The sequence below is a fragment of the Pseudophryne corroboree genome, chromosome 1, assembly GCF_028390025.1.
Source record: "Pseudophryne corroboree isolate aPseCor3 chromosome 1, aPseCor3.hap2, whole genome shotgun sequence".
Taxonomy (NCBI): Eukaryota; Metazoa; Chordata; class Amphibia; order Anura; family Myobatrachidae; genus Pseudophryne; species Pseudophryne corroboree.
Window position 1 is genome coordinate 235045248 of NC_086444.1, and position 27111 is coordinate 235072358.

A 27111-nucleotide genomic window follows, 5' to 3' on the forward strand; every position below is an offset into this window, starting at 1 on the left:
AAATAGAGCAAAAACAAATGATTGTGTATTCTGCAATGTGTTCATTTAAAGTTTACTGTATCCGGTCCGCTTACTGTAGCCATACAGTTACTGTATCCTGAAAGAGAGGATTCATTATAATTACTCAATTTAGGACAGAAAAAAATTGGCAAGGACTTTGCTGCAATTTACAACCCAAAGGGAAAAAACGCACGCCCCCCCACTCAGTGCTTTTTCTATGGGGGAAAAAAAAATCACGACTTTGATGTGTTATTCCTCAACAACTGGACCACTTATATTCTGCAACTTTATTGCACATCTACATCACACACCCTATCGAATAACACCTGAACCACCAAAATTGATGTCATTGCGGAGTAGTTGGTCTCACAATAAAATTGCTTAGCCGATTTAGGATAACTCGCTGTGTTACAAAACACATTTCAGCTCATTACCGCATTGGGTATGACACGCCGACTTTGGCCATAATGTCGGAGTTGACCATGTTGACATTCATTGCGTAGACAGTGATGAAATGTCAACATGTTAGAATGTGGACATATCCTCCCTGGTGGCCCAGCAGTGACTGACCTTCTCCTGGTGGCTCCAATTGCATCTTCTGGGTCCCAGCAGTCATGTGACCACCACTTCTGGCTCAGACTTCTGATCCTCGGTCGTTCTGATACGCATTTCTCCACTATCCCTAACCCTCACTCTAGTGCCTAACCCTGACAATGTTGACATTTCGAGACTGTGGACGTGTCTCTTGTCGACATTTTAACAATGTCGGCATTGTGGTGTTGACATTACAACTGGTGACATTGTTATTGTCGTCTTTTAAACCACATCTAGTAAGTTCATTGTACTTCTGTGGCCTCTACGGTCACCCAATCTCAGTCCAACAGGAGAGAATTGGAACAGGAATGTGCACCTGACCAATCTCCATCAATTACTTGATGCTGTCATATCAACATGGACCAGAATTTGTAAGGAATGTTTCCATCATCTTGTTGAAACCATTCCATAAAGAATCCTGGTTGCACAGGGGATATCAAGGGCAGCACCTGATACTGGAAAGGTGTACTTAATAAAGAAGCAAATTAATCTAGTTGTGCATCTCCTTATCTAGCTACACTTCCACCCTTTAGTTCTATTATCGTGCATATTCTCACATTCCAATCCAAGGACTCTCTACGGCAACAGTCATTAGCCCATGTATCAGCGTGCTTGGAAATATAAGAGCGTCTATGACATGTTGCATGGGGTTGACACTTACATCATATCCAGCCACACGTGGACATCCTGGACAGGAGAGTAGAAAGTACAGTCCCATGTGACTGGTTCCTTCTCTCTCATTGCGACAAACAGTACCATTATTATTTTTACTTATACAGCACAATCCTCCAAAATGACCCTGAAAATTGCTTGTCTAGTTCTTTAAAATACATATGTTATCTTAGGTTTTATATTTAAATATTTACCTCTCACTTTAAAAGTCCAGCAGCGATCAGATGCTATGACATTGTACAATCAGTGTTCTCTTTTGTGGAGCCAGGAACCTAACATCATCAGTAACACTACAGCCATGCATTGGAGAATGCAGTGGCCCAGGAGCACAGTTCTCTCTACAATAATGTTTAAAACAATTACTGCTGTATGGAATTAACATTTCGTGACTTCCTATAGTAAATAAGGAGTTAGGTCAAATTTCTGCACATGTTCCGTATGTGTATGGATGGGATCACTGAGTGTATAATATATCTATGTGCCTTTTGCTTCCATATTATAGTTTTATTTAGTTGTTTTGTTGTTCTTCTGCAGAACAAGTTTGAAAGCTCCATCCCCAGCTATTTCACAGCAACCCACGTATATTGAGAGGAGCATTTTACACCCGAAGCGACTGGAAGAGCAGCCAGATCAGTCAGCTGTGAAAGCTTCTGAAAACAGTAGCTACCTCAGCCCCTGTGCAAGTCCTACGCCACCTGCTTCACTCAAGGTATCACCCGCAAGTAACTGAGAACATTGATATCACATGTGCTAATAATCATAAACACAATCTGGCAAATACAATAGCATCTGAGTTTGCCGGAGATGTTGATGCCGGCTGATCTCGGGCAGTTTTTTAAAGCAGCAATCATTTACAAAGCATGGTTTTACTTTGTAAATGATTACCACTTTAAAAAAAACACGTCCAAGATCAGCCGGCATCCCACACCTCTGGCAAGCTTGGATGCTATTACATATGCCTCAATACTTGCAATGTTGTTAATTGAATCTGTATATAGAAAGCAGGTGTTACATGTCAATTTAATGATAGCTGTTCCTATTGCGGTCTGTTTGGCTTGTCCCTACAAAAGAGGTTTCCATATACAGATGTAGCCATGTTTATATTTGCTGCGACGTGGCATGCTGCATGGCGTGCTGGGCTGTGACTATTTGCAGATGGTGATCGCTCCATATGGAATTAATGGAGTAACCGCCGGCTGTGAATAGTTGGAGCCCGGCACACCATGCAGCATCGCAGCAAAGATTAACATGGCTGCATCTTTATCAAATTAGAGTAGAGATTGATATTTGGCAGAACTTGTGGTATCGTTATTGGTAATACCTCCAGTAAATAGCAAACAAATGGAGAATGTTATATTTTTTTATTTGTCTTATAGGGCTCAAAATCTCCATCACCGCGACCAAATGTATCAGTGCGTTATTTTATCATGAAGAGTTGCAACCTGAGAAACCTTGAGATCTCCCAGCAGAAAGGGATCTGGTCCACGACTCAAAGTAATGAGCGCAAACTGAACAGGGCATTCTGGGAGAGCAGCACTGTGTATCTGGTGTTCTCTGTGCAGGGATCTGGCCACTTTCAGGTGAAAATCCAATGACTTAGTCTACCTATGGTTTCATAGGGGAAATTTAATGCATCGATGTGTCAAAGCTGTTGGCGGGACTTGTGTAATATACATGAATGTTTATAAAATACTTTGTCTATATTACATGTGATTTGCTATTTCTCTAACGTCCTAAGTGGATGCTGGGGACTCCGTAAGGACCATGGGGAATAGCGGCTCCGCAGGAGACTGGGCACATCTAAAGAAAGCTTTAGGACTAACTGGTGTGCACTGGCTCCTCCCCCTATGACCCTCCTCCAAGCCTCAGTTAGATTTCTGTGCCCGACGAGAAGGGTGCACACTAGGGGCTCTCCTGAGCTTCTTAGTGAAAGTTTTAGTTTAGGTTTGTTATTTTCAGTGAGACCTGCTGGCAACAGGCTCACTGCATTGTGGGACTAAGGGGAGAAGAAGCGAACTCACCTGACTGCAGAGTGGATTGGGCTTCTTGGCTACTGGACATTAGCTCCAGAGGGACGATCACAGGTTCAGCCTGGATGGGTCCGGGAGCCGCGCCGCCGGCCCCCTTACTGAGCCAGAAGAGCGAAGAGGTCCGGAAAAATCGGCGGCAGAAGACGTTCCTGTCTTCAATAAGGTAGCGCACAGCACTGCAGCTGTGCGCCATTGCTCTCAGCACACTTCACACTCCGGTCACTGAGGGTGCAGGGCGCTGGGGGGGAGCGCCCTGAGACGCAATACAACATGTTTAAACCTTATATGGCTAAAGAAATACATCACATATAGCTCCTGGGCTATATGGATGCATTTCACCCCTGCCAGTTTTCCTAAAAAAAGCGGGAGAAAAGGCCGCCGTGAAGGGGCGGAGCCTATCTCCTCAGCACACAAGCGCCATTTTCCCTCACAGCTCCGTTGGAGGGAAGCTCCCTGGCTCTCCCCTGCAGTCACTACACTACAGAAAGGGTTAAAAAAGAGAGGGGGGCACTAATTAGGCGCAGTATTAACTATACAGCAGCTATAAGGGGAAAAACACTTATATAAGGTTATCCCTGTATATATATAGCGCTCTGGTGTGTGCTGGCAAACTCTCCCTCTGTCTCCCCAAAGGGCTAGTGGGGTCCTGTCCTCTATCAGAGCATTCCCTGTGTGTGTGCTGTGTGTCGGTACGTTTGTGTCGACATGTATGAGGAGAAAAATGATGTGGAGACGGAGCAGAGTGTCTGTAACAGTGATGTAACCACCTAGGGGGTCGACACCTGAGTGGATGTACGGTTGAAAATTACGTGACAGTGTCAGCTCTGTATAAAAAACAGTGGTTGACATGAGACAGCCGGCTACTCAGCTTGTGCCTGTCCAGACGTCTCATAGGCCATCAGGGGCTCTAAAGCGCCCGTTACCTCAGATGGCAGATACAGACGCCGACACGGATACTGACTCCTGTGTCGTCGGTGAAGAGACAACCGTGATTTCCAGTAGGGCCACACGTTACATGATTGAGACAATGGAAAATGTTTTATACATTTCTGATAATACGAGTACCACCAAAAAGGGGTATTATGTTCGGTGAGGGAAAAACTACCTGTAGTTTTCCTGAATCTGAGAAATAAAATGTGTGATGATGCGTGGGTTTCCTCCCGATAACAATTGATAATTTCTTAAAAAGTATTGGCTGTATACCCTTTCCCGCCAGAGGTTAGGGTGCGTTGGGAAACACCCCCTAGGGGGGATAAGGCGCTCACACGCTTGTAAGAACAAGGGCTCTACCCTCTCATGAGATGGCCGCCCTTAAGGATCCTGCTGATAGAAAGCAGGAGGGTATCCAAAAATGTATTCACACACATACTGGTGTTATACTGCGACCAGCAATCGCCTCAGCCTGGAGGTGCAGTGCTGGGTTGGCATGGTCGGATTCCCTGACTGGAAATATTGATATCCTAGATAAGGATAGTATATTATTGCCTATAGAGCATTTAAAAGATGCATTTCTATATATGCAGGATGCACAGCGGAATAATTGCCGACTGGCATCAAGTATAAGTGCGTTGTCCAATTCTACCAGTAAAATGGTCAGGTGATGCGGATTCCAAACGGCATTTGGAAGTATTGCCTTTGAAAGGGGACATTTGGGGTCGGTCTTTTAGACCTGGTGGCCATGGCAACAACTGGGAAATCCACGTTTGTACCCCAGGTCGCCTCTCAAAATAAGACGCCGTATTATCAGGCGCAGTCCTTTGTTGGCAAGCGGACAAAAGGTTCCTCTTTTCTGCTCGTGACAGAGGGAGAGGAAAAAGGCTGAAGAGATTACCCAGTTCCCAGGAACAGAAATCCTTTCCCGCCTCTGCAAAGCCCTCAGTATGACGCTAGGGCCTTACAAGCTCAGGCACGGTGGGGGCCCGTTCTCAATTAATTTCAGTGCGCAGTGGGCTCACTCGCAAGTAGACCCCTGGATCCTTCAGGTAATATCTCAAGGGTACATATTGAAATTCGAGACGTCTCCCCCTCGCCGTTTCCAAAGGTCGGCTTTACCGACGTCTCCCTCTGACAGGGAGGCAGTTTTGGAAGCCATTCACAAGCTGTATTCCCAGCAGGTGATAATCAAGGTACCCCTCCTGCAACAGGGAACGGGGTATTATTCCACACTATTGTGGTACCGAAGCCAGACGGCTCGGTGAGACCGATTCTAAATCTAAAATCTAAAATCTTTGAACACTTACATACAGAGGTTCAAATTCAAGATTGAGTCACTCAGAGCAGTGATTGCGAACCTGGAAGAAGGGGACTACATGATGTCTCGGGACATCAAGGATGCTTACCTTCATGTCAAAATTTACCCTTCTCACCAAGGGTACCTCAGGTTATGGTACAGAACTGTCACTATCAGTTCAGACGCTGCCGTAGGGATGGTCCACGGCACCCCGGGTCTTTACCAAGGTAATGGCCGAAATGATATCCCTTCGAAGGAAGGGAATTTTAGTTATCCCTTACTTGGACGATTCCCTGATAAGGGTAAGATCCAGGGAACAGTTGGAAGTCGGTGTAGCACTATCTCAGGTAGTGTTGAGGCAACACGATTGGATTCTCAATATTCCAAATTCGCAGCTGGTTCCGACGACTTGTCTTCTGTTTTCTAGGGATGTTCCTGGACACAGTCCAGAAAAAAGGTGTTTCTCCCAGAAGAGAAAGCCAGGGAGTTATCCGAGCTAGTCAGGAACCTCCTAAAATCGTACCAAGTCTCAGTGCATCAATGCACAAGGGTTCTGGGTAAAAATGGTGGCTTCCTACGAAGCAATCCCATTCGTTAGATTCCACGCAAGAACTTTCCAGTGGAACCTACTGGACAAATGGTCCGGGTCGCATTTTCAGATGCATCAGCGGATAACCCTGTCACCAAGGACAAGGGTATCCATCCTGTGGTGGTTGCAGAGTGCTCATCTTCTAGAGGGCCGCAGATTCGGCATTCAGGACTGGGTCCTGGTGACCACGGATGCCAGCCTGCGAGGCTGGGGAGCAGTCACACAGGGAAGGAATATCCAGGGCTTAGGGTCAAGCCTGGATACATCACTTCACATAAATATCCTGAAGCTAAGGGCCATTTACAATGCTCTAAGCTTAGCAAGACCTCTGCTTCAAGGTCAGCCGGTATTGATCCAGTCGGACAACATCATGGCAGTCACCCACGTAAACAGACAGGGTGGCACAAGAAGCAGGAGGGCAAAGGGCAGAAGCTGCAGGGATTCTTCGCTGGGCGGAAAATCATGTGATAGCACTGTCAACAGTATTCATTCCGGGAGTGGACAACTGGGAAGCAGACTTCCTCAGCACGACCTCCACCCGGGAGAGTGGGGACTTCACCCAGAAGTCGTCCACATGATTAAAAAAACTCGACAGGTATTGCGCCAGGTCAAGAGACCCTCAGGCAATAGTTGTAGACGCTCTGGTAACACCGTGGGTGTACCAGTCAGTGTATGAGTTCCCTCCTCTGCCTCTCATACCCAAGGTACTGAGATTGATAAGATGGAGAGGAGAAAGCACTATATTCGTGGCTCCGGATTGGCCAAGAAGGACTTGGTAACCGGAACTTCAAGAGATGCTCACGGAGGATCCGTGGCCTCTACCTCTAAGAAGGGACCTGCTCCAGCAAGGACCCTGTCTGTTCCAAGACTTACCGCGGCTGCGTTTGACGGCATGGCGGTTGAACGCCGGATCCTGAAGGAAAAAAGGCATTCCGGATGAAGTCATCCCTATCCTGATCAAAGCCAGGAAGGATGTAACCGCAAAAACATTATCACCGCAATTGGCGAAAATATGTTGCGTGGTGCGAGGCCAGTAAGGCCCGACGGAGGAAATTCAACTGGGTCGATTCCTACATTTCCTGCAAACAGGAGTGTCTATGGGCCTGAAATTGGGGTCCATTAAGGTTCAAATTTCGGCCCTGTCAATTTTCTTCCAAAAAGAACTAGCTTCAGTCCCTGAAGTTCAGACGTTTTGTAAAAGGGGTACTGCATATACAGCCTCCTTTTGTGCCTCCAGTGGCACTTTGGGATCTCAATGTAGTTTTGGGTTCCAAAAGTCACATTGGTTTGAACCACTTAAATCTGTGGAGTTAAAATATCTCACATGGAAAGTGGTCATGCTGTTGGCCCTGGCCTGGGCCAGGCGCGTGTCAGAATTGGCGGCTTTATCCTGAAAAAGCCCGTATCTGATTTTCCATTCGGACAGGGCGGAATTGAGGACTCGTCCTCAGTTTCTCCCTAAGGTGGTTTCAGCGTCTCACCTGAACCAACCTATTGGTGGTGCCTGCGGCTACTAGGGACTTGGAGGCCTCCAAGTTGCTAGACGTTGTCAGTGCCCTGAAAATATATGTTTCCAGGACGGCTGGAGTCAGGAAATCTGACTCGCTGTTTATCCTGTGTGCACCCAGCAAGCTGGGTGCTCCTGCTTCTAAGCAGACTATTGCTCGTTGGATTTGTAGTACAATTCAGCTTGCACATTCTGTGGCAGGCCTGCCACAGCCAAAAATCTGTAAATGCCCACTCCACAAGGAAGGTGGGCTCATCTTGGGCGGCTGCCCGAGGGGTCTCGGCTTTACAACGTTGCCGAGCAGCTACTTGGTCAGGAGCAAATACGTTTGTAAAATTCTACAAAATTGATATCCTGGCTGAGGAGGACCTGGAGTTCTCTCATTTGGTGCTGCAGAGTCATCCGCACTCTCCCGCCCGTTTGGGAGCTTTGGTATAATCCCCATGGTCCTTACGGAGTCCCCAGCATCCACTTAGGACGTTAGAGAAAATAAGAATTTACTTACCGATAATTCTATTTCTCATAGTCCGTAGTGGATGCTGGGCGCCCATCCCAAGTGCGGATTGTCTGCAATACTTGTACATAGTTATTGTTACAAAAATCGGGTTATTATTGTTGTGAGCCATCTTTCAGAGGCTCCTCTGTTATCATGCTGTTAACTGGGTTCAGATCACAGGTTATACTACGGTGTGATTGGTGTGGCTGGTATGAGTCTTACCCGGGATTCAAAATCCTTCCTTATTGTGTACGCTCGTCCGGGCACAGTATCCTAACTGAGGCTTGGAGGAGGGTCATAGGGGGAGGAGCCAGTGCACACCAGTTAGTCCTAAAGCTTTCTTTAGATGTGCCCAGTCTCCTGCGGAGCCGCTATTCCCCATGGTCCTTACGGAGTCCCCAGCATCCACTACGGACTATGAGAAATAGAATTATCGGTAAGTAAATTCTTATTTTCTCTAGCATCCATAAGGGATACTGGGATCTTAGTACGATGGGGTTGAGTTGGATACGTGGATTTCTAAAGTTACTGCGGGTAAATCCACGTTGGATTTCGTGGTCAAAACTGCGGTTGCTGGTTTTCTTGTCTTGCCTCTGGTGCCTCTAGCCGCATTGGATGCACCACTGGCCCTAGATCTAAATCTGTTAGACCGAAAGGACTAGGCAGACGGTCCCGGGTAGGAACGTCTAGCCGGTGGGGCCCCAGAGGGGAGAAACGTGGATTTCCCCGCAGCAACTTTAGAAATCCACGTATCCAACTCAACCCCATAGTACTAAGACCCCAGTATCCCTTATGGACTACGAGAAAAGTATTTACTGGTAGGTATTAAAATCCTATTATCATGGATGATTTTGCCATTTGGTCTGAACCTTTCTTCATCAGGTTACTTTCCTGCAAACATAGTATATCATTGGACAATCAGATTGTTTACTGTAGTAGAAGCGCATCGTAATGACAATTAGTTGTCTGCCTGTTATCTGCATGAATATATATATCACTCTTGTTATTGTTTGGCAGGGCTTTGCACGAATGTGTTCAGAGATTGGCCGGGAGAAAAGTCAGGACTGGGGGTCCACAAGTCTTGGAGGAGTGTTTAAGGTGGAATGGATGCGGAAAGAAAGCTTGCCTTTTCAGTTTGCCCACCACTTGCTGAACCCATGGAATGACAATAAGAAAGTGCAGATCAGTCGTGATGGACAGGTAACCTTTGCATATGGGTTTATCAGTAGAGGTGTAGTCCACTTACAGCACATTCTGTCTAATAACATAGGAATAGTGCTAGTACATACATAGAACATGCAGTTTCATGATTAAGGGGGAGGTTTATAAGATAAGGGGGTCTACTTACTAAGCCTTGGAGAGATAAAAATGAAAGATATAAAGTCACCTTCTAAGTGTCAAGTTACAGGCTGTTTTTGAAAAATGACAGTTAAGCCCAGTACTCACGGGCCGATCAAGGAGAGATGCGTGCTGAGCGAACCGCTCAGCACACATCTCTCCTGCCGCTCAGCACAGCGCGATCTGTGCTGAGCGTGCGGGGGGAGACGGGGGGGCCGCTCACTTCACCCAGCGGGTGAGGTGAGCGACCCGCTAGATTGGCCTGCATGCAGGCCAATCTAGCAGCGGCGATAGCGATGTGCGGGGCCGCGCATCGCTATCGCCGAGGGGGCTACACACGGAGCGATCCTGCCGATATTCTAAGCAATCTAGTCAGATTGCTTAGAATATCGCTCCGTGAGTACCCCCCTTTAAAGGCTGTGATTGGTACTTTATCTCTCGTCAAGCTTTGATAAATCTACCCCTAGGTGTTTTTATTTCTGTATTTTACAGTATTGCATCCAATTATTAAAAAAGGATTAGTGTGCTTATCTGTGTGATCTAGCTATAAATAACTGTTCATGCTGTACTTTGTCATTTATACACCCTGAACATTTGCGAACCATCCTGCAGTAGGAGATCCCACATCCCCAAGAAATAAACAGTTTGTTATGCAAATTTTATTCTGCTTATCCCATCCCCTACCACATTCATTCAAAGTGGCATTGCTCTAGGTGGTAGCATACGTAGCTCTCGGTGGTAGCGCGGGTAGCTCTCGGTGTTAGCACGGATAGCTCTTGGTGGTATTGTAGCACACATAGCATTTGGTGGTAGAACGCAAAGCTACTGGTGTTACTATAGTGCACATAGCTTTTGGTGGTAGTACACATAGCCTTTGGTGGTAGAACGCAAAGCTCCTAGTGGTACTGTAGCACACATAGCTTTTGGTGGTAGCACACGTAACTCTTGGTCAGGAGTGGCAGGATTTTACTTATTGGATCTACTATTTGTTAATTTACTGTACTCCCCACTTCAAGTCTAAAGGCGCTCATATACTTTACCAATATACAGTTAATACTAACCCAAATTTCTTGCACACAGGTAATATGCACTCATGCCTCATTGATATACAGTTAATGCATGCCGTGTCAGTATGCTGCTAATACACAAATCAAAATAAGCTTTGATCACAAAATATACTAAAAAGGAACACCGTTAAACCAAGTAATGAATTTATCTGTTTCAGCTGCAGCAATTTTCCTCTCTGCAGCACATTGAGTTCAATAAAAAATTTGGAGTAGATTTATTAAGCTTGGTGAAGTGATAATGTAAAAGGTGATAAAGTACCAGCCAATCAGATCCTAACTGCCATGTCACATGCTGGGTTTGAAAAATGACAGGAGCTGACTGGCTGGTCCTTTATCACCTTCCACATTATCACTTCACCAGGCTTAATAAATGTGCCCCTTTGTTCCATACAAGCGCTGTTTATATGCAGACACAAAAAGGCTCTGGGTATTTTGAAGTCTTTCCTCCACTTTCTAAATTTTTTGAAGGAGGAATTTGGTTCTAATTGGCTCCCACACTTGTTTTGTGACAGTGGGACAAACTAAAGTGTTGCAGTAGTTATTATGTTGCTGTGATCTACGTGTGGGTGCCCAATGATCTTTCTTTTGCCTATGTCTGCTCTGGGTGATTGTAGTATTGATATTTCCTGACATTCTCCCCCTCCTATTTTTTTTTATTTTTTACTTGAAACAAATATTCACCCATCAGCTATAACATTAAAACGACTGACAGGTGAAATAAATAATATTGATTATCTCATTACAATGGTACCTGTCAAGGGGTAGGATATATTAGGCAGCAAGCGAACACGCGGTTCTTTATGTTGATGTGTTTGAAGCAGGAAAAATGGGCAAGCATAAGGATCTGATGGCCAAATTCTGATGGCTAGATAACCGGGTCAGAGTATCTGCAAACAGCAGGTCTTTTGGGGTGTTCCCAGTAAGCAGTAGTTAATACTACTCCAAAAGTAGTCCAAAGAAGGACAATCTGTGATCTGCCTACAGGGTCAGTGGAGTCCAAGGCTCATTGATGTGTGTGAGGAGCAAAGGCTAGACCATCTGGTCAGATCCCACAGAATACTGGGACATATATTGCTGGAAAAGTTAATGCTGGCTAGAAAGGTGTCAGAACACTCAGTGCATCGCAGACCAGAGTGGCCATTCTGACCCCTGTTCACCTCCGAAAGTGTCAGAACTGGACCATGGAGTAATGGAAGACGGTGGTCTTGTCTGATGAATCATATTTTCTTTTACATCACTTGGCGACTAGGTGTGCGTGTGTGTGTGTGTGTCATTTACATAGGTGTGTGTGTCATTTACCTGGGGAAGAAATGGCACCAGGATGCACTATGGGAAGAAGTCAACTCTGCACAGGCAGTGTAATGCTCTGGGCAATGGGCCTAATTCAGGTTGGACTGCAATACGCTATCGAAAAAACTGCTAAGAGGATGCGGGCACATGCGCAGGGGTGTTCGCGGGGAGGGGGGGGGTGCGCAACTTTCCGTTTCCAAGGCAGAGATGGAGCTTTGCGGCTCAGAAACGTGGGCATGGGCGGCGTGATGGCGTGATCGAGGTGGCTGCGTGACCTCACACGCAGCCCCCGCGATCAAAAATATGGCGGAGGGCCTCCTGCTGGCGCAGCCAGGCTGCGCTAGCAGGAGGCTTCCTTAATTTTAGCGATCACCGTGAAATTGCGAGCCGCCCAGCGCACGGCCTTGCCCTGCGATGGGCGGCCCCCATCATGCGATCTAAAGGATTTCAAATTCTGCTACTTAGCAGAATTTACAATCAGGTCCAGTGTTCGGCTGGAAATCATCTGGATGTTACTTTGACATGTACCACCTACCTAAACATTGCTGCAGACGAAGTGCACCCCTTCATGTCAGTGGTATTTCCTGATGACAGTGGCCTCTTTAAGCAGGTTAATACACCCTGCCACACTACAGGAATGGTTTGAGGAACATGGCGAAGCGTCCAAGGTGCCTCAAAATTGTCCAGATCTCAGTCTGATCAAACGTCTGTGGGATTTGCTGGTAAAACAAGTCATGGAGGACTAACTTCTACTGCTGCTAAGGGCTTGGTGGTAGATACCACAGGACACCGACAGAGGTCTTGTGGAGTCCATGCCTCAGTGGGTCAGAGCTGTTTTGGAAGCACAAGGGAGACCTACACAATACAGGCAGGTGGTTTTAAATGGCTGATGGGTGTATTTCTATAGTATACTGTATCTCTTGATACATTTTATATAAGGCATTTGTAAGGGAGCGTGGTTACTAGTATTTGGAAATCACAGTAAGTTGCATGATCGCTCTTTACATTGTTCTTGTGAGTTTGCAGTGGTTTTCTTCGAAGTCCTTGTATTTATCTATTCACATTTTTGACCCTTTCTAGGAGCTGGAGCCTCAGGTTGGGGAACAATTATTATTGCTTTGGGACAGAATTCTGTTGGGAGACAGAAGTGTTTCTCACTGACAAGCAGCCAAACTCAGGTGCCATTTTATTTCAGTGAGTATCTTTCTCCTGCACCAACTCTCTCCATTATACATACGTTTACTTCATAGGAGTCTTGCTGCTTCTAAAGTCTACGTTTATATTACGTGCATGATATCTACACCCTCTGGGGTAAATTTAAGTGTTGTTTGTGTTTTTCTGCAAATATTCGTACGTTTTGCAAGATAGAGATATACTAAAGGCAAATTTGATGATAATTCACAGAAACCCCCAGACTTTAGACAGCAGTAGACCATTATTTAACACAGATAACATACTAAGCATCGGGTTTAGAACCTGCTGCAAAGCCAACAAAAAATCCGCCCATGTAATAACTCTGCTCCTGGTAGAAGAGTTTATGTGAAGAGCTGTACAGATCACTATGATCTGTGCAGGCTTCGTTTTATTAATGTACAAAAACGACACTTGCACCTTTTTACCGGAGACCAGTGCATGTATAGTACTTGCCAGGAGTTTACTGCGGCAAACCACCAACGAGAAGGGGTACATCCCATTTACCCAACCAACTAGCTTCTAACTGTAATTTTTAGAACACAGCCTGTAACATGTCAGTTAGGAGCTGGTTGGCTGGTACTTTATCTCTGTCCACTTCATCTTTCTCCAGGGCTTAGTACATATGCCCTTAAAGTTTGTGTTTATAATGCTATTGGGAGAGCAGTAAAAGAATCACAAACGCACAACACAGATAGGGGAGGGCCCGTGTGTAGAGCCCCTCTCCCTTCTCACTGGCGTACATACGGGAAATGCATTAAAATCCAGTTTTCGGGGGGTTTACTGCATTTCGCGTATATGTACTAAGGCCCGGATGTCAGGTTTCTGATGCAGAGGGTATCCTATAGAAGCCTTTGGGCTTCTTTCCACATCAGTACTGTCAGAGGGATTCCCTCCCAGCATCCTCAGCAGCCTTCTGAAGTCCAGGGACCGTCAGCCATCGCAAAGGGCAGCTCTTATCGGGAGAGCTGCCCTTTGCGATACTAATCACATATGTTAGTACATATGCGACTAGTATCAGTGCTGTAAGTGGTGCGATGTACAGCAATTGCTTGGTACATCCCGCCCTTTATCTCTGTCCACTTTATCTCTCTCCAAGGCTTAGTACATAGACCCCTTAAACAGTTGTAAGTGTTCAGGGTCACCTTCCCCTCTTTGTCCCTTATAGACTGAATGTCCCTATTGCTGTAGTTGGAATTTTATGTTTTTATTAAACATGCAAAATTCAGGCTAAGTGCTCAGGCAGCCTTAGCTGAAAAAGCTGCTGTTAATGCTGCATGGACCTTGAAAATGGCTTATCTTGAGAAGATACATTTTGCATGCCTGATTGCCCCCATACAGATCAACAACATATTTTGCCACTGTTTGCTGATCCCGACAACCGGGAATATTACATTTGTTTAAAAATCGCAATTCCTCAATCTCGCCTGAAAACAATTGGGATCCGGAAAGCAGGCATTTTTAACATGTTTAATTTCCCCAATTCCTCATTGGATCGGTGGTTCTGGCTGGGTCGGGGATTGGCACTTGGATGTATAGAGGCCTTTAGTCTGAGTATAACTGGGTAGCACATTTCCCATAATTCAGTTTAGCACAAATAGGTGAAACCTGTTTTCTTTCCTGTTTTTATCTTGGATAAAAAAGAGTTCGAGTTTTTTAACCAAAAAAATCCAATTATGCCGGTTTTCTACCATCTACCCAAGATCCACAAGGATATGAAGAACCCACCTGGAAGACCCATTATTGCGGGCATAGGGTCCTTAACATCTAACCTCTCAGGATATGTGGATAAATATTTACAACCAGCAGTAGTTAAACAGAAAAGCTATCTAAAAGATACTACACATATAATAAATATGATGAAAGAAATAGAATGGGAAGAAGATTTAATCTTGGCCACCTGTGACATCATGTTCCTATATACTTGTATACAACATGAGGATGGATGCAGACATGTAAAGAGAAGACTGGAAGAGGGCACCAACCTTAAAAATTACCAAATACAGTTTCTGGTGCAATCGATGTTCTTCATATTACAGCATAATTATTTCCAATTTGGTGATGACTTCTATGTGCAGATAACAGGAACTGCTATGGGCAGCAAATTTCCGCCATCTTATGCAAACCTGTTTTTAGCAGAATGGGAGAGAAATACAATCTGGAATAACACCTCCATAGAAAATAATCTTAAACTGTGGGCAAGATTCATTGACGATATAATAATTGTTTGGAAAGGTATGCAGCAAGATCTGGACACATTTCTGAATCAACTGAATGAAAATAATATCAATTTAGAATTTACTCATAGTACAAGCAGAACATCTATCAACTTCTTGGACAATTTTTGTGGACGAGAAAAAATTGGAGACAAGAACATATACAAAACCAACAGACTGCAACAGTTACTTGAGTGCACGGAGCAACCATCATAAAAATTGGATAACTAACATTCCTGGGGGTCAGTTTAAAAGAGTAAGGAGAAATTGCTCCAGAGCAATTGATTTTGAACAGCAATCATCAATCATGTTGGAAAACTTCAAGGCGAAACATTTATAATGTGATAAACCTTGAAAATTAGAGAGAAAAAATCAGCAAGATGGAGAGAGATGGACTTTTGAAATATAAAGTGAAAAAAGTAGAAGGCCCAAAAGATGTAATCTTCATATCCGATTACTCAACTCAAAGTAAACTCTTGGAAAACAGTCTCCAGCGTCATTGGCATATCCTAAAGACAGACGAAGACCTCAAAGATGAAATTCCTTCTCGCCCTCGATTGGTGTACAGAAGAGCACCCACCCTCAAGACTTCTATAGTTAGGAATCAATTTACGACAATTAAAACAGAGAAAATATTGAACAATCGGGGGTTCTCACGTTGTGGTGTCTGTACAGCCTGCAAGAAGACCAGACAGAACTCAACAAGAATAATTAAGACAATCACATCCAATTCCAATAAGAAAGTGTTCACCATTACGGAGAGATTGAGTTGTCATACTTCTGGAGTTATCTATATGCTGTGGTGCCCATGCGGCCTACAGTATATTGGCAAAACAAAAAGAAAATTACATATCCGGATCCAAGAGCACTTATGTAATATTAAGAATGAACGTACAAATCATAGCATACCGATACATTTCAAAGAAGCACATAATTCGGACCAAGGGCTGCTACAATTTATTGGACTAAAGCAGATCAAAAGACCCCTGAGGGGTGGAAACATGGAAGATATCCTCTCAAAAGTAGAGACAAGGATGATATATGAAATGGGCACTATGGCACCTAGGGGACTTAACCTGGATATGGAAATTATACCCTTTTTAAGATAAAAACAATAGGTTGTCATAGAAATAACATCTGATACAGGGTTATAAAATAATAATTACCCTTGTACCCATCTCTAGATTAGTATTTGTATACTCTATTATTCCGTCAAATCCTTTGTCTCTTCTATTTATTATCCACACATATCTGGTACTCAAATTATACTTACATACACCATTTATTTTCTACTTATATTTTACTTTTTTATTGTTTTTATTTTTATTCTTATTACCTCATGAATTGAATTATATCAAGTACATCACCTTGATATATATACAGGTACACCACCGATTTTCCGGCATCCTCGGTTCCAGTGCCGTGCCGGATTATCGATTTTGCCGGATTAACGGTGGAAACTAATTTTGCACCTTCAGAACATTTCTAAAGCAATAAATAGTCAAATATATGCTACAGTATAATATTAATGAATGAATAAACACAGTAGTGTATGCAAAACTGTTTATAAGCAAAACAGGTATCAGGTTCGTTTTGAACAACCATTAACAGTAAGTGAAACAGTAACTTCAAGGAAAGTACTAAACCTCATGCAAAATGACACTAACTCTTACCCTCCCACAGCCCAACTCCCACTACAACCTACCCTATACCTTCCACAGCCCAACTCTAAACCTTCCACAGCCCAACAACCTACCCTATACCTTCCACAGCCCAACTCTAAACCTTCCACAGCCCAACTCTAAACCTTCCACAGCCCAACTCCTATTACAACCTACCCTATAACTTCCACAGCCCAACAACCTACCCTATACCTTCCACAGCCCAACTCTAAACCTTCCACAGCCCAACTCTAAACCTTCCACAGCCCAACTCTAAACCTTCCACAGCCCAACTCTAAACCTTCCACAGCCCAACTCCTATTACAACCTACCCTATAACTTCCACAGCCCAACAACCTACCCTATACCTTCCACAGCCCAACAACCTACCCTATACCTTCCACAGCCCAACTCTAAACCTTCCACAGCCCAACTCTAAACCTTCCACAGCCCAACTCTAAATCTTCCACAGCCCAACTCCTATTACAACCTACCCTATAACTTCCACAGCCCAACAACCTACCCTATACCTTCCACAGCCCAACTCTAAACCTTCCACAGCCCAACTCCTATTACAACCTACCCTATAACTTCCACAGCCCAACAACCTACCCTATACCTTCCACAGCCCAACTCTAAACCTTCCACAGTCCAACTCCCACTACAACCTAATCATCAGCGTGGTCTTGAAGAAGTATTTCAGGTGGGACAGTTGCACATGGGATGTCTGGGGAACAGGGACCTGATCTAGAACTTGGAGGAATTGGAGATGCTAGAGAACAGGTACTGCTCTTAGGCACATTCTTGCATAGCTTATTAAACATGACATCAAGGCGAGGTTGTTTCATAAGTTTTGACCTTTCCCTGTACAGTTTTTCTTTCATCAAATGAAAATGCATTAGCTCTTGTTCTGTCACAAAGTTACGTTGTTCTAGTCCTTTGATTAGCTCACTTATCATCTCAATCAGCTTGTCAATACCAGTGGGGATTTCAATAACATTTTCGTCTTCACTGTCACCATCGTCACTTTCAGTGATTTCTCTGACGTCCTAGTGGATGCTGGGGACTCCGTCAGGACCATGGGGATTAGCGGCTCCGCAGGAGACAGGGCACAAAAATAAAGCTTTAGGATCAGGTGGTGTGCACTGGCTCCTCCCCCTATGACCCTCCTCCAAGCCTCAGTTAGGTTTTTGTGCCCGTCCGAGCAGGGTGCAATCTAGGTGGCTCTCCTAAAGAGCTGCTTAGAAAAAGTTTTTAGGTTTTTTATTTTACAGTGAGTCCTGCTGGCAACAGGCTCACTGCAACGAGGGACTTAGGGGAGAAGAAGTGAACTCACCTGCGTGCAGGATGGATTGGCTTCTTTGGCTACTGGACACCATTAGCTCCAGAGGGATCGAACACAGGCCCAGCCATGGAGTCCGGTCCCGGAGCCGTGCCGCCGACCCCCTTGCAGATGCCGAAAAGTGAAGAGGTCCAGAAACCGGCGGCAGAAGACTTTTCAGTCTTCATGAGGTAGCGCACAGCACTGCAGCTGTGCGCCATTGTTGTCACACACTTCACACCAGCGGTCACTGAGGGTGCAGGGCGCTGTGGGGGGCGCCCTGGGCAGCAATGAAATACCTATACTGGCTAAAAGATACATCACATATAGCCCCTGGGGCTATATGGATGTATTTAACCCCTGCCAGGTCTCAGAAAAACGGGAGAAGAAGCCCGCCGAAAAGGGGGCGGGGCCTATTCTCCTCAGCACACAGCGCCATTTTCCCTCACAGAAATGCTGGTGGGAAGGCTCCCAGGCTCTCCCCTGCACTGCACTACAGAAACAGGGTTAAAACAGAGAGGGGGGGCACTTATTTGGCGATATGATTATATATATTAAGATGCTATAAGGGAAAAACACTTATATAAAGGTTGTCCCTGTATAATTATAGCGTTTTGGTGTGTGCTGGCAAACTCTCCCTCTGTCTCTCCAAAGGGCTAGTGGGGTCCTGTCCTCTATCAGAGCATTCCCTGTGTGTGTGCTGTGTGTCGGTACGTGTGTGTCGACATGTATGAGGACGATGTTGGTGAGGAGGCGGAGCAATTGCCTGTAATGGTGATGTCACTCTCTAGGGAGTCGACACCGGAATGGATGGCTTATTTAAGGAATTACGTGATAATGTCAACACGCTGCAAGGTCGGTTGACGACATGAGACGGCCGGCAAACCAATTAGTACCTGTCCAGGCGTCTCAAACACCGTCAGGGGCGTTAAAACGTCTTTTTACCTCAGTCGGTCGACACAGACACAGACACGGACACTGACTCCAGTGTCGACGGTGAAGAAACAAACGTATTTTTCTTTTAGGGCCACACGTTACTTGTTAAGGGCAATGAAGGAGGTGTTACATATTTCTGATACTACAAGTACCACAAAAAAGGGTATTTTGTGGAGTGTGAAAAAACTACCTGTAGTTTTTCCTGAATCAGATAAATTAAATGAAGTGTGTGATGATGCGTGGGTTTCCCCCGATAGAAAATTATTGGCGGTATACCCTTTCCCGCCAGAAGTTAGGGCGCGTTGGGAAACACCCCTTAGGGTGGATAAGGCGCTCACACGCTTATCAAAACAAGTGGCGGTACCGTCTCCAGATAGGGCCGCCCTCAAGGAGCCAGCTGATAGGAGGCTGGAAAATATCCTAAAAAGTATATACACACATACTGGTGTTATACTGCGACCAGCGATCGCCTCAGCCTGGATGTGCAGCGCTGGGGTGGCTTGGTCGGATTCCCTGACTGAAAATATTGATACCCTTGACAGGGACAGTATTTTATTGACTATAGAGCATTTAAAGGATGCATTTCTATATATGCGAGATGCACAGAGGGATATTTGCACTCTGGCATCAAGAGTAAGTGCGATGTCCATATCTGCCAGAAGTTGTTTATGGACACGACAGTGGTCAGGTGATGCAGATTCCAAACGGCACATGGAAGTATTGCCGTATAAAGGAGAAAAAGACAACGTCTTTTCAGCCTCAGTCCTTTCGTCCCCATAAGGGCAAGCGGTCAAAAGGCCAGTCATATCTGCCATGGGATAGAGGAAAGGGAAGAAGACTGCAGCAGGCAGCCCATTCCCAGGAACAGAAGCCCTCCACCGCTTCTGCCAAGTCCTCAGCATGACGCTGGGGCCGTACAAGCGGACTCAGGTGCGGTGGGGGGTCGTCTCAAGAGTTTCAGCACGCAGTGGGCTCACTCGCAAGTGGACCCCTGGATCCTACATGTAGTATCCCAGGGGTACAGATTGGAAGTTCGAGACGTCTCCCCCTCGCAGGTTCCTGAAGTCTGCTTTACCAACGTCTCCCTCCGACAGGGAGGCAGTAGTGGAAACAATTCACAAGCTGTATTCCCAGCAGGTGATAATCAAAGTACCCCTCCTACAACAAGGAAAGGGGTATTATTCCACACTATATTGTGGTACTGAAGCCAGACGGCTCGGTGAGACCTATTCTAACTCTGAAATATTTGAACACTTACATAAAAAGGTTCAAATCAAGATGGAGTCACTCAGAGCAGTGATAGCGAACCAGGAAAAAGGGGACTATATGGTGTCCCGGGACAGATGCTTACCTCCATGTCCCAATTTGCCCTTCTCACCAAGGGTACCTCAGGTTCGTGGTACAGAACTGTCACTATCAGTTTCAGACGCTGCCGGTTGGATTGTCCACGGCACCCCGGGTCCTTACCAAGGTAATGGCCGAAATGATGATTCTTCTTCAAAGAAAATGGACGATCTCCTGATAAGGGCAAGGTCCAGAGAACAGTTGGAGGTCGGAGTAGCACTATTTCAAGTAGTTCTACGACAGCACGGGTGGATTCTAAATATTCCAAAACCGCAGCTGTTTCCGACGACACGTCTGCTGTTCCTAGGGATGATTCTGGACACAGTCCAGAAAAAGGTGTTTCTCCCGGAGAAGAAAGCCAGGGAGTTATCCGAGCTAGTCAGGAACCTCCTAAAACCAGGAAAAGTGTCAGTGCATCATTGCACAAGGGTCCTTGGAAAAATGGTGGCTTCTTACGAAGCGATTCCATTCGGCAGATTTCACGCAAGAACTTTTCAGTGGGATCTGCTGGACAAATGGTCCGGATCGCATCTGCAGATGCATCAGCGGATAACCTTATCGCCACGGACAAGGGTGTCTCTTCTGTGGTGGTTGCAGAGTGCTCATCTGTTAGAGGGCCGCAGATTCGGCATACAGGACTGGGTCCTGGTGACCACGGATGCCAGTCTGAGAGGCTGGGGAGCGGTCACACAGGGAAGAAACTTCCAGGGAGTATGGTCAAGCCTGGAGATGTCTCTTCACATAAATATACTGGAGCTAAGAGCGATTTACAATGCTCTAAGCCTGGCAAAACCCCTGCTTCAGGGTCAGCCGGTGTTGATCCAGTCGGACAACATCACGGCAGTCGCTCACGTAAACAGACAGGGCGGCACAAGAAGCAGGAGAGCAATGGCAGAAGCTGCAAGGATTCTTCGCTGGGCGGAAGATCATGTGATAGCACTGTCAGCAGTGTTCATTCCGGGAGTGGACAACTGGGAAGCAGACTTCCTCAGCAGACACGATCTACACCCGGGAGAGTGGGGACTTCATCCAGAAGTCTTCCACATGATTGTGAACCGTTGGGAAAAACCAAAGGTGGATATGATGGCGTCTCGCCTCAACAAAAAACTGGACAGGTATTGCGCCAGGTCAAGAGACCCTCAGGCAATAGCTGTGGACGCTCTGGTAACACCGTGGGTGTTCCAGTCAGTGTATGTGTTTCCTCCTCTGCCTCTCATACCAAAAGTACTGAGAATTATACGGCAAAGGGGAGTAAGAACGATACTCGTGGCTCCGGATTGGCCAAGAAGAAATTGGTACCCGGAACTTCAGGAGATGCTCACGGAAGATCCGTGGCCTCTACCTCTAAGACGGGACCTGCTTCAGCAGGGATCGTGTCTATTCCAAGACTTACCGCGGCTGCGTTTGACGGCATGGCGGTTGAACGCCGAATTCTAAGGGAAAAAGGCATTCCGGAAGAGGTCATTCCTACACTGGTCAAAGCCAGGAAGGACGTGACTGCACAACATTATCACCGCATTTGGAGAAAATATGTTGCGTGGTGTGAGGCCAGGAAGGCCCCCACGGAGGAATTTCAATTGGGTCGATTCCTACATTTCCTGCAAACAGGATTGTCTATGGGCCTCAAATTGGGGTCCATTAAGGTTCAAATTTCGGCCCTGTCGATTTTCTTCCAGAAAGAATTGGCTTCAGTTCCTGAAGTCCAGACTTTTGTAAAAGGAGTACTACATATACAGCCCCCGGTTGTGCCCCCAGTGGCTCCGTGGGACCTTAATGTAGTTTTGGATTTTCTCAAATCCCATTGGTTTGAGCCACTCAAATCGGTGGATTTGAAATATCTTACATGGAAAGTAGCCATGCTACTGGCCCTGGCTTCAGCCAGGAGAGTATCAGAATTGGCGGCTTTATCGTATAGAAGCCCATATCTGATTTTCCATTCGGACAGGGCAGAACTGCGGACGCGTCCTCATTTTCTGCCTAAGGTGGTGTCAGCGTTTCACCTGAACCAGCCTATTGTGGTGCCTGCAGCTACTAGCGATTTGGAGGATTCCAAGTTGCTGGACGTTGTCAGGGCATTGAAAATATATATTTCAAGGACGGCTGGAGTCAGAAAATCTGACTCGCTGTTTATACTGTATGCACCCAACAAGCTGGGTGCTCCTGCTTCTAAGCAGACGATTGCTCTTTGGATTTGTAGCACAATTCAACTTGCACATTCTGTGGCAGGCCTGCCACAGCCTAAATCTGTCAAGGCCCATTCCACAAGGAAGGTGGGCTCATCCTGGGCGGCTGCCCGAGGGGTCTCGGCATTACAACTCTGCCGAGCAGCTACGTGGTCGGGGGAGAACACGTTTGTAAAATTCTACAAATTTGATACCCTGGCTAAAGAGGACCTGGAGTTCTCTCATTCGGTGCTGCAGAGTCATCCGCACTCTCCCGCCCGTTTGGGAGCTTTGGTATAATCCCCATGGTCCTGACGGAGTCCCCAGCATCCACTAGGACGTCAGAGAAAATAAGATTTTACTTACCGATAAATCTATTTCTCGTAGTCCGTAGTGGATGCTGGGCGCCCATCCCAAGTGCGGATTGTCTGCAATACTTGTACATAGTTATTGTTACAAAAAAATCGGGTTGTTATTGTTGTGAGCCGTCTGTTCAGAGGCTCCTACGTTTGTCATACTGTTAACTGGGTTCAGATCACAAGTTGTACGCTGTGATTGGTGTGGCTGGTATGAGTCTTACCCGGGATTCAAAATCCTTCCTTATTGTGTACGCTCGTCCGGGCACAGTATCCTAACTGAGGCTTGGAGGAGGGTCATAGGGGGAGGAGCCAGTGCACACCACCTGATCCTAAAGCTTTATTTTTGTGCCCTGTCTCCTGCGGAGCCGCTAATCCCCATGGTCCTGACGGAGTCCCCAGCATCCACCACGGACTACGAGAAATAGATTTATCGGTAAGTAAAATCTTATTTTTTGCAGGATTCAAAACCATATCTATAATTTCAGAGTCAGTACAGTGACGCACAACAGGTGTTTCAACGTCAACCTCCATCCACTCTGCCAGATTTTCTTCGTTCAGCCTACTTGATAGGTTGTTGGCAGCAGTTGCAGTACAAGTTTTTGCATATTCAAGTAACTCAAGAACACATTCATCATCATTTGCTACACGAAATCCTGTGAAGGCAATACTGGGATCTTCATCAGGTGCATTTTCAAACACCATGGCAGGCCACAACTTATGCCAACCATTCTTTAGTGTTAACGAATTTACATTCTCCCAGGCACTAGCAACAAACCAAAGTACATCTTTCATGTTAAAGTCTTTGATAAACGACTCAATAGGCTTGCCTGAATTCACCACATCTAGCATGCGTTTCATGAAAAGTGTACGATACTTGGCCTTCATAGAGCGCAATATTCCTTGATCTTGTGGTTGGATAAGAGATGTACAGTTTTGGTGGTAAGTATGCTGTAAACACGTTATTCTTGCGCAGCAGTTCAGCTCTAGGGTGAGCTGAACAGTTGTCCAGAATAAGAAGGATTTTGCAGTCCTCTGATAGGCCTACAGATGTGCAGTGTGCTCTGGCTTCTGCCACAAAATACTTTTCAAACCACTCTAGCATTAACTCGGTGGTAATCCATCCATTTTTATTTGCACGATAAATTACAGGATACACTTTAACACCTTTTAAAGCCCTAGGGCATTTACTTTTTCCGATCACTAGTGGCTTGCATCGGTGAGTTCCGGCAGCATTGGAGCAACCTAGGACAGTAACGCTGTCCTTAGATTGTTTAAACCCTGTGGGGGCTTCTTCATCCTCCATTGATAAAGTTTTCCTAGGGGTACATCGCCAATACAGTGCAGTTTCATCGGCATTATAAACTTGCTGGGGGGAGAGGTTTTCATCAGCCACAAGCTTTGCAAACTCATCCACATAGTCATCAGCTGCTTCATGGTTTGCAGACCGTTTTTCACCACACACTTTACGCATTGAAATTCCATGACGTGTCTTAAACCTATGCAGCCATCCTTCACTGTAATCACACTCATAGTCAAGTTTTAGTGCTTTATGATACAACTTAGCTTGTTCCTGTACCATGATGCCTGACAAGTCTACACCATCACTCCGACGTTGTCGAAACCATTCCAACAACACTCGATCAAGCTCAGTGCTTTTACCAGATTTCATAGTTTTCCTAATGCTCATTTGCTTCTTAGATTGACTTTCTGCAAAGAACTGTAATATTTTCTCCCTGTGTTTTTTTATGTCATACACTGTTGAGGAACCGAGACCGTATGTATCACACAGCTTCTTCACTGAAACACCGCGGTCCAGTTTTCGTAATATCTCAACTTTTGCCTGCACCGATATAGACTTGTGTTTACGCTTTATACCTGTTCCATCACTGTTCTTGGATGGCATAGCAGCACTACTGTCACTTGAACTGTCTGCGGACGCCATAACAGCCCCACTGTTGCTTGCTGTGTCACCTGCAGTGCCCTCAGAAGCTGTACTCACTGACACTTGTGTGCGCTGTGTCTTCCGCCCATGTGCGGTACTTGCTGTGACATTGGACGCCATAACAGCCCCACTGATGCTTGCTGTGTCACCTGCAGTGTCCTCAGAAGCTGTACTCACTGACGCTTGTGTGCGCTGTGTCTTCCGCCCATGTGCGGTACTTGCTGTGACCTTGGACGCCATAACAGCCCCACTGTTGCTTGCTGTGTCACCTGCAGTGCCCTCAGAAGCTGTACTCACTGACACTTGTGTGCGCTGTGTCTTCCGCCCATGTGCGGTACTTGCTGTGACCTTGGACGCCATAACAGCCCCACTGTTGCTTGCTGTGTCACCTGCAGTGCCCTCAGAAGCTGTACTCACTGACACTTGTGTGCGCTGTGTCTTCCGCCCATGTGCGGTACTTGCTGTGACATTGGACGCCATAACAGCCCCACTGTTGCTTGCTGTGTCACCTGCAGTGTCCGTGGAAGCTGTACCCACTGACACTTGCGCGTATTGCGTGTTACGCCCATGCGCAGAAAATGTTCCGGATTAAAGGATGTCTCTAACCCCCTTTAATCCGGACAAATCAAAATTGTCCGGATTAAAAGAGGTTCCGGATCATCGGTTGCCGGAAAATCGGTGGTGTACCATATACATATGTTTTTTATCCTTATAGATGTGTGTTTTTGTGTTCTTTGTTATGGTCTTGTCTTTTATGTTTAGATTGATATACATTAATATATATATTGCACTAAGGGCAAGGAGGCCAGTAACTCCATCCACATTGAGGGCGGAAGTATAAAGACGTCCGTGGAAATCATTTAAATAGCGCTGGGTTGTCAAATCCATTATTCCACAATCCTGAAGAAGCCTTCTGTGTAAGGTGAAACACGTCGATCGTGGAGCAACGGATCCCGCTCCGTACAGCCGTCTAGAAGCAAGCCGGCAGAGCCGCTTCACACAGCCACCTGGAAGTAAGCTACGGGGATTCGGTACGTCTGCCGGCAGACGAACACCACCGCTATCGCGGACATCTCAGGGACTGAGAAACTACACTCCAAACAGGAATCTTATTTCCCCACCATGCAACGGTAGGATCTATTCATATCTTCTTTCAGTCAGCGCTCTTGTGCTAAAACAAATGCATAAATAGGAGCAGAGACAGTGCTAATAACTATAAGAAGACTGAGAGTGTAAGGAAGATAACATCAGCTACTAAGTAGCTACAGTGACTCTATACACTAAATTAATGTTTGGACTGAGCTATCCCAGCTGAAAAACAGATAGTTTATTCTATAAGGACATTGTTTGGCATCAAGTGGTAAACACCATGACAGCCCAGCAAATTCTATCATTCCTAGTGGGGTAAATTGCTTGTCAGTGTACCCACAGGAAGTTTTTTTTGTTTGTATGTCTTGTATTGTTTATGTGTTGTATGTTTTGGAGTCCTTTGTACCGGTACTTACTTTTTAAAGAAATTCTTTATTTTATTATCCATGGTCTTTATTCATAATAAAATTTATATACCCTTTTATACCAGACTCTGAAAATCTGCTTATTATAATTTCTGTATACTTTTATTCTAGACTATTCTAGATTCTTTTATTTAAATATTGATGAAAATAAGAATAAGCTAGGGATGCGCTGAACTATCTCTTTTTACAACTGTTTTCTTTCCTGCCTATTAATGGTACTTGAAGACGGGTTTCAGATCCATAGTTTTAAGACCAATAAACAAGCTTTCTGGCAGCAGTGTGCCGTGTCTCTGCCCTGGAACTGTGGCACAACACTATTGGCACAATGTACACAGGCTCTATTAAAGTCATTAACACAAGGGGATGAGTCCTGTTATTGGTATTGACATCTTCATCTACCACAGGAACCTTTATCCAAATAGCCTTGAAAAGGCCTTATTCCTCAATTATTCCTCAATTACAGCTTCCATTGACAGTTATAATGACAGGAACAATGTTCTCATGGGGGAAATGAACAGATTTTCCTCCAGTCTGTTCTCAGTAATGATCTCTTCCTCCACGTCCCTTGCCATTTATACATGTATGAAATCAATGGGAAGATAAAAGGAGAGTGTTTGTGTTTAACTGCTCTAAGTACCTTTGTATTTGCATG

General features: G+C 45.5%; 1 protein-coding gene across 1 annotated transcript in view; it reads left to right on the top strand.

Annotated features, from left to right (window-relative positions):
- YTHDC2 (YTH N6-methyladenosine RNA binding protein C2) overlaps positions 1-27111 on the top strand; it is a 408514-nt gene that overhangs the window by 372387 nt on the left and 9016 nt on the right. The window contains exons 27-30 of the mRNA XM_063964142.1: positions 1801-1975; positions 2643-2846; positions 9136-9318; positions 12894-13007. Of these exons, the coding sequence (XP_063820212.1) occupies positions 1801-1975; positions 2643-2846; positions 9136-9318; positions 12894-12974 (643 nt within the window). The 3' untranslated portion in view covers positions 12975-13007. The remainder of the gene's footprint in view (positions 1-1800; positions 1976-2642; positions 2847-9135; positions 9319-12893; positions 13008-27111) is intronic.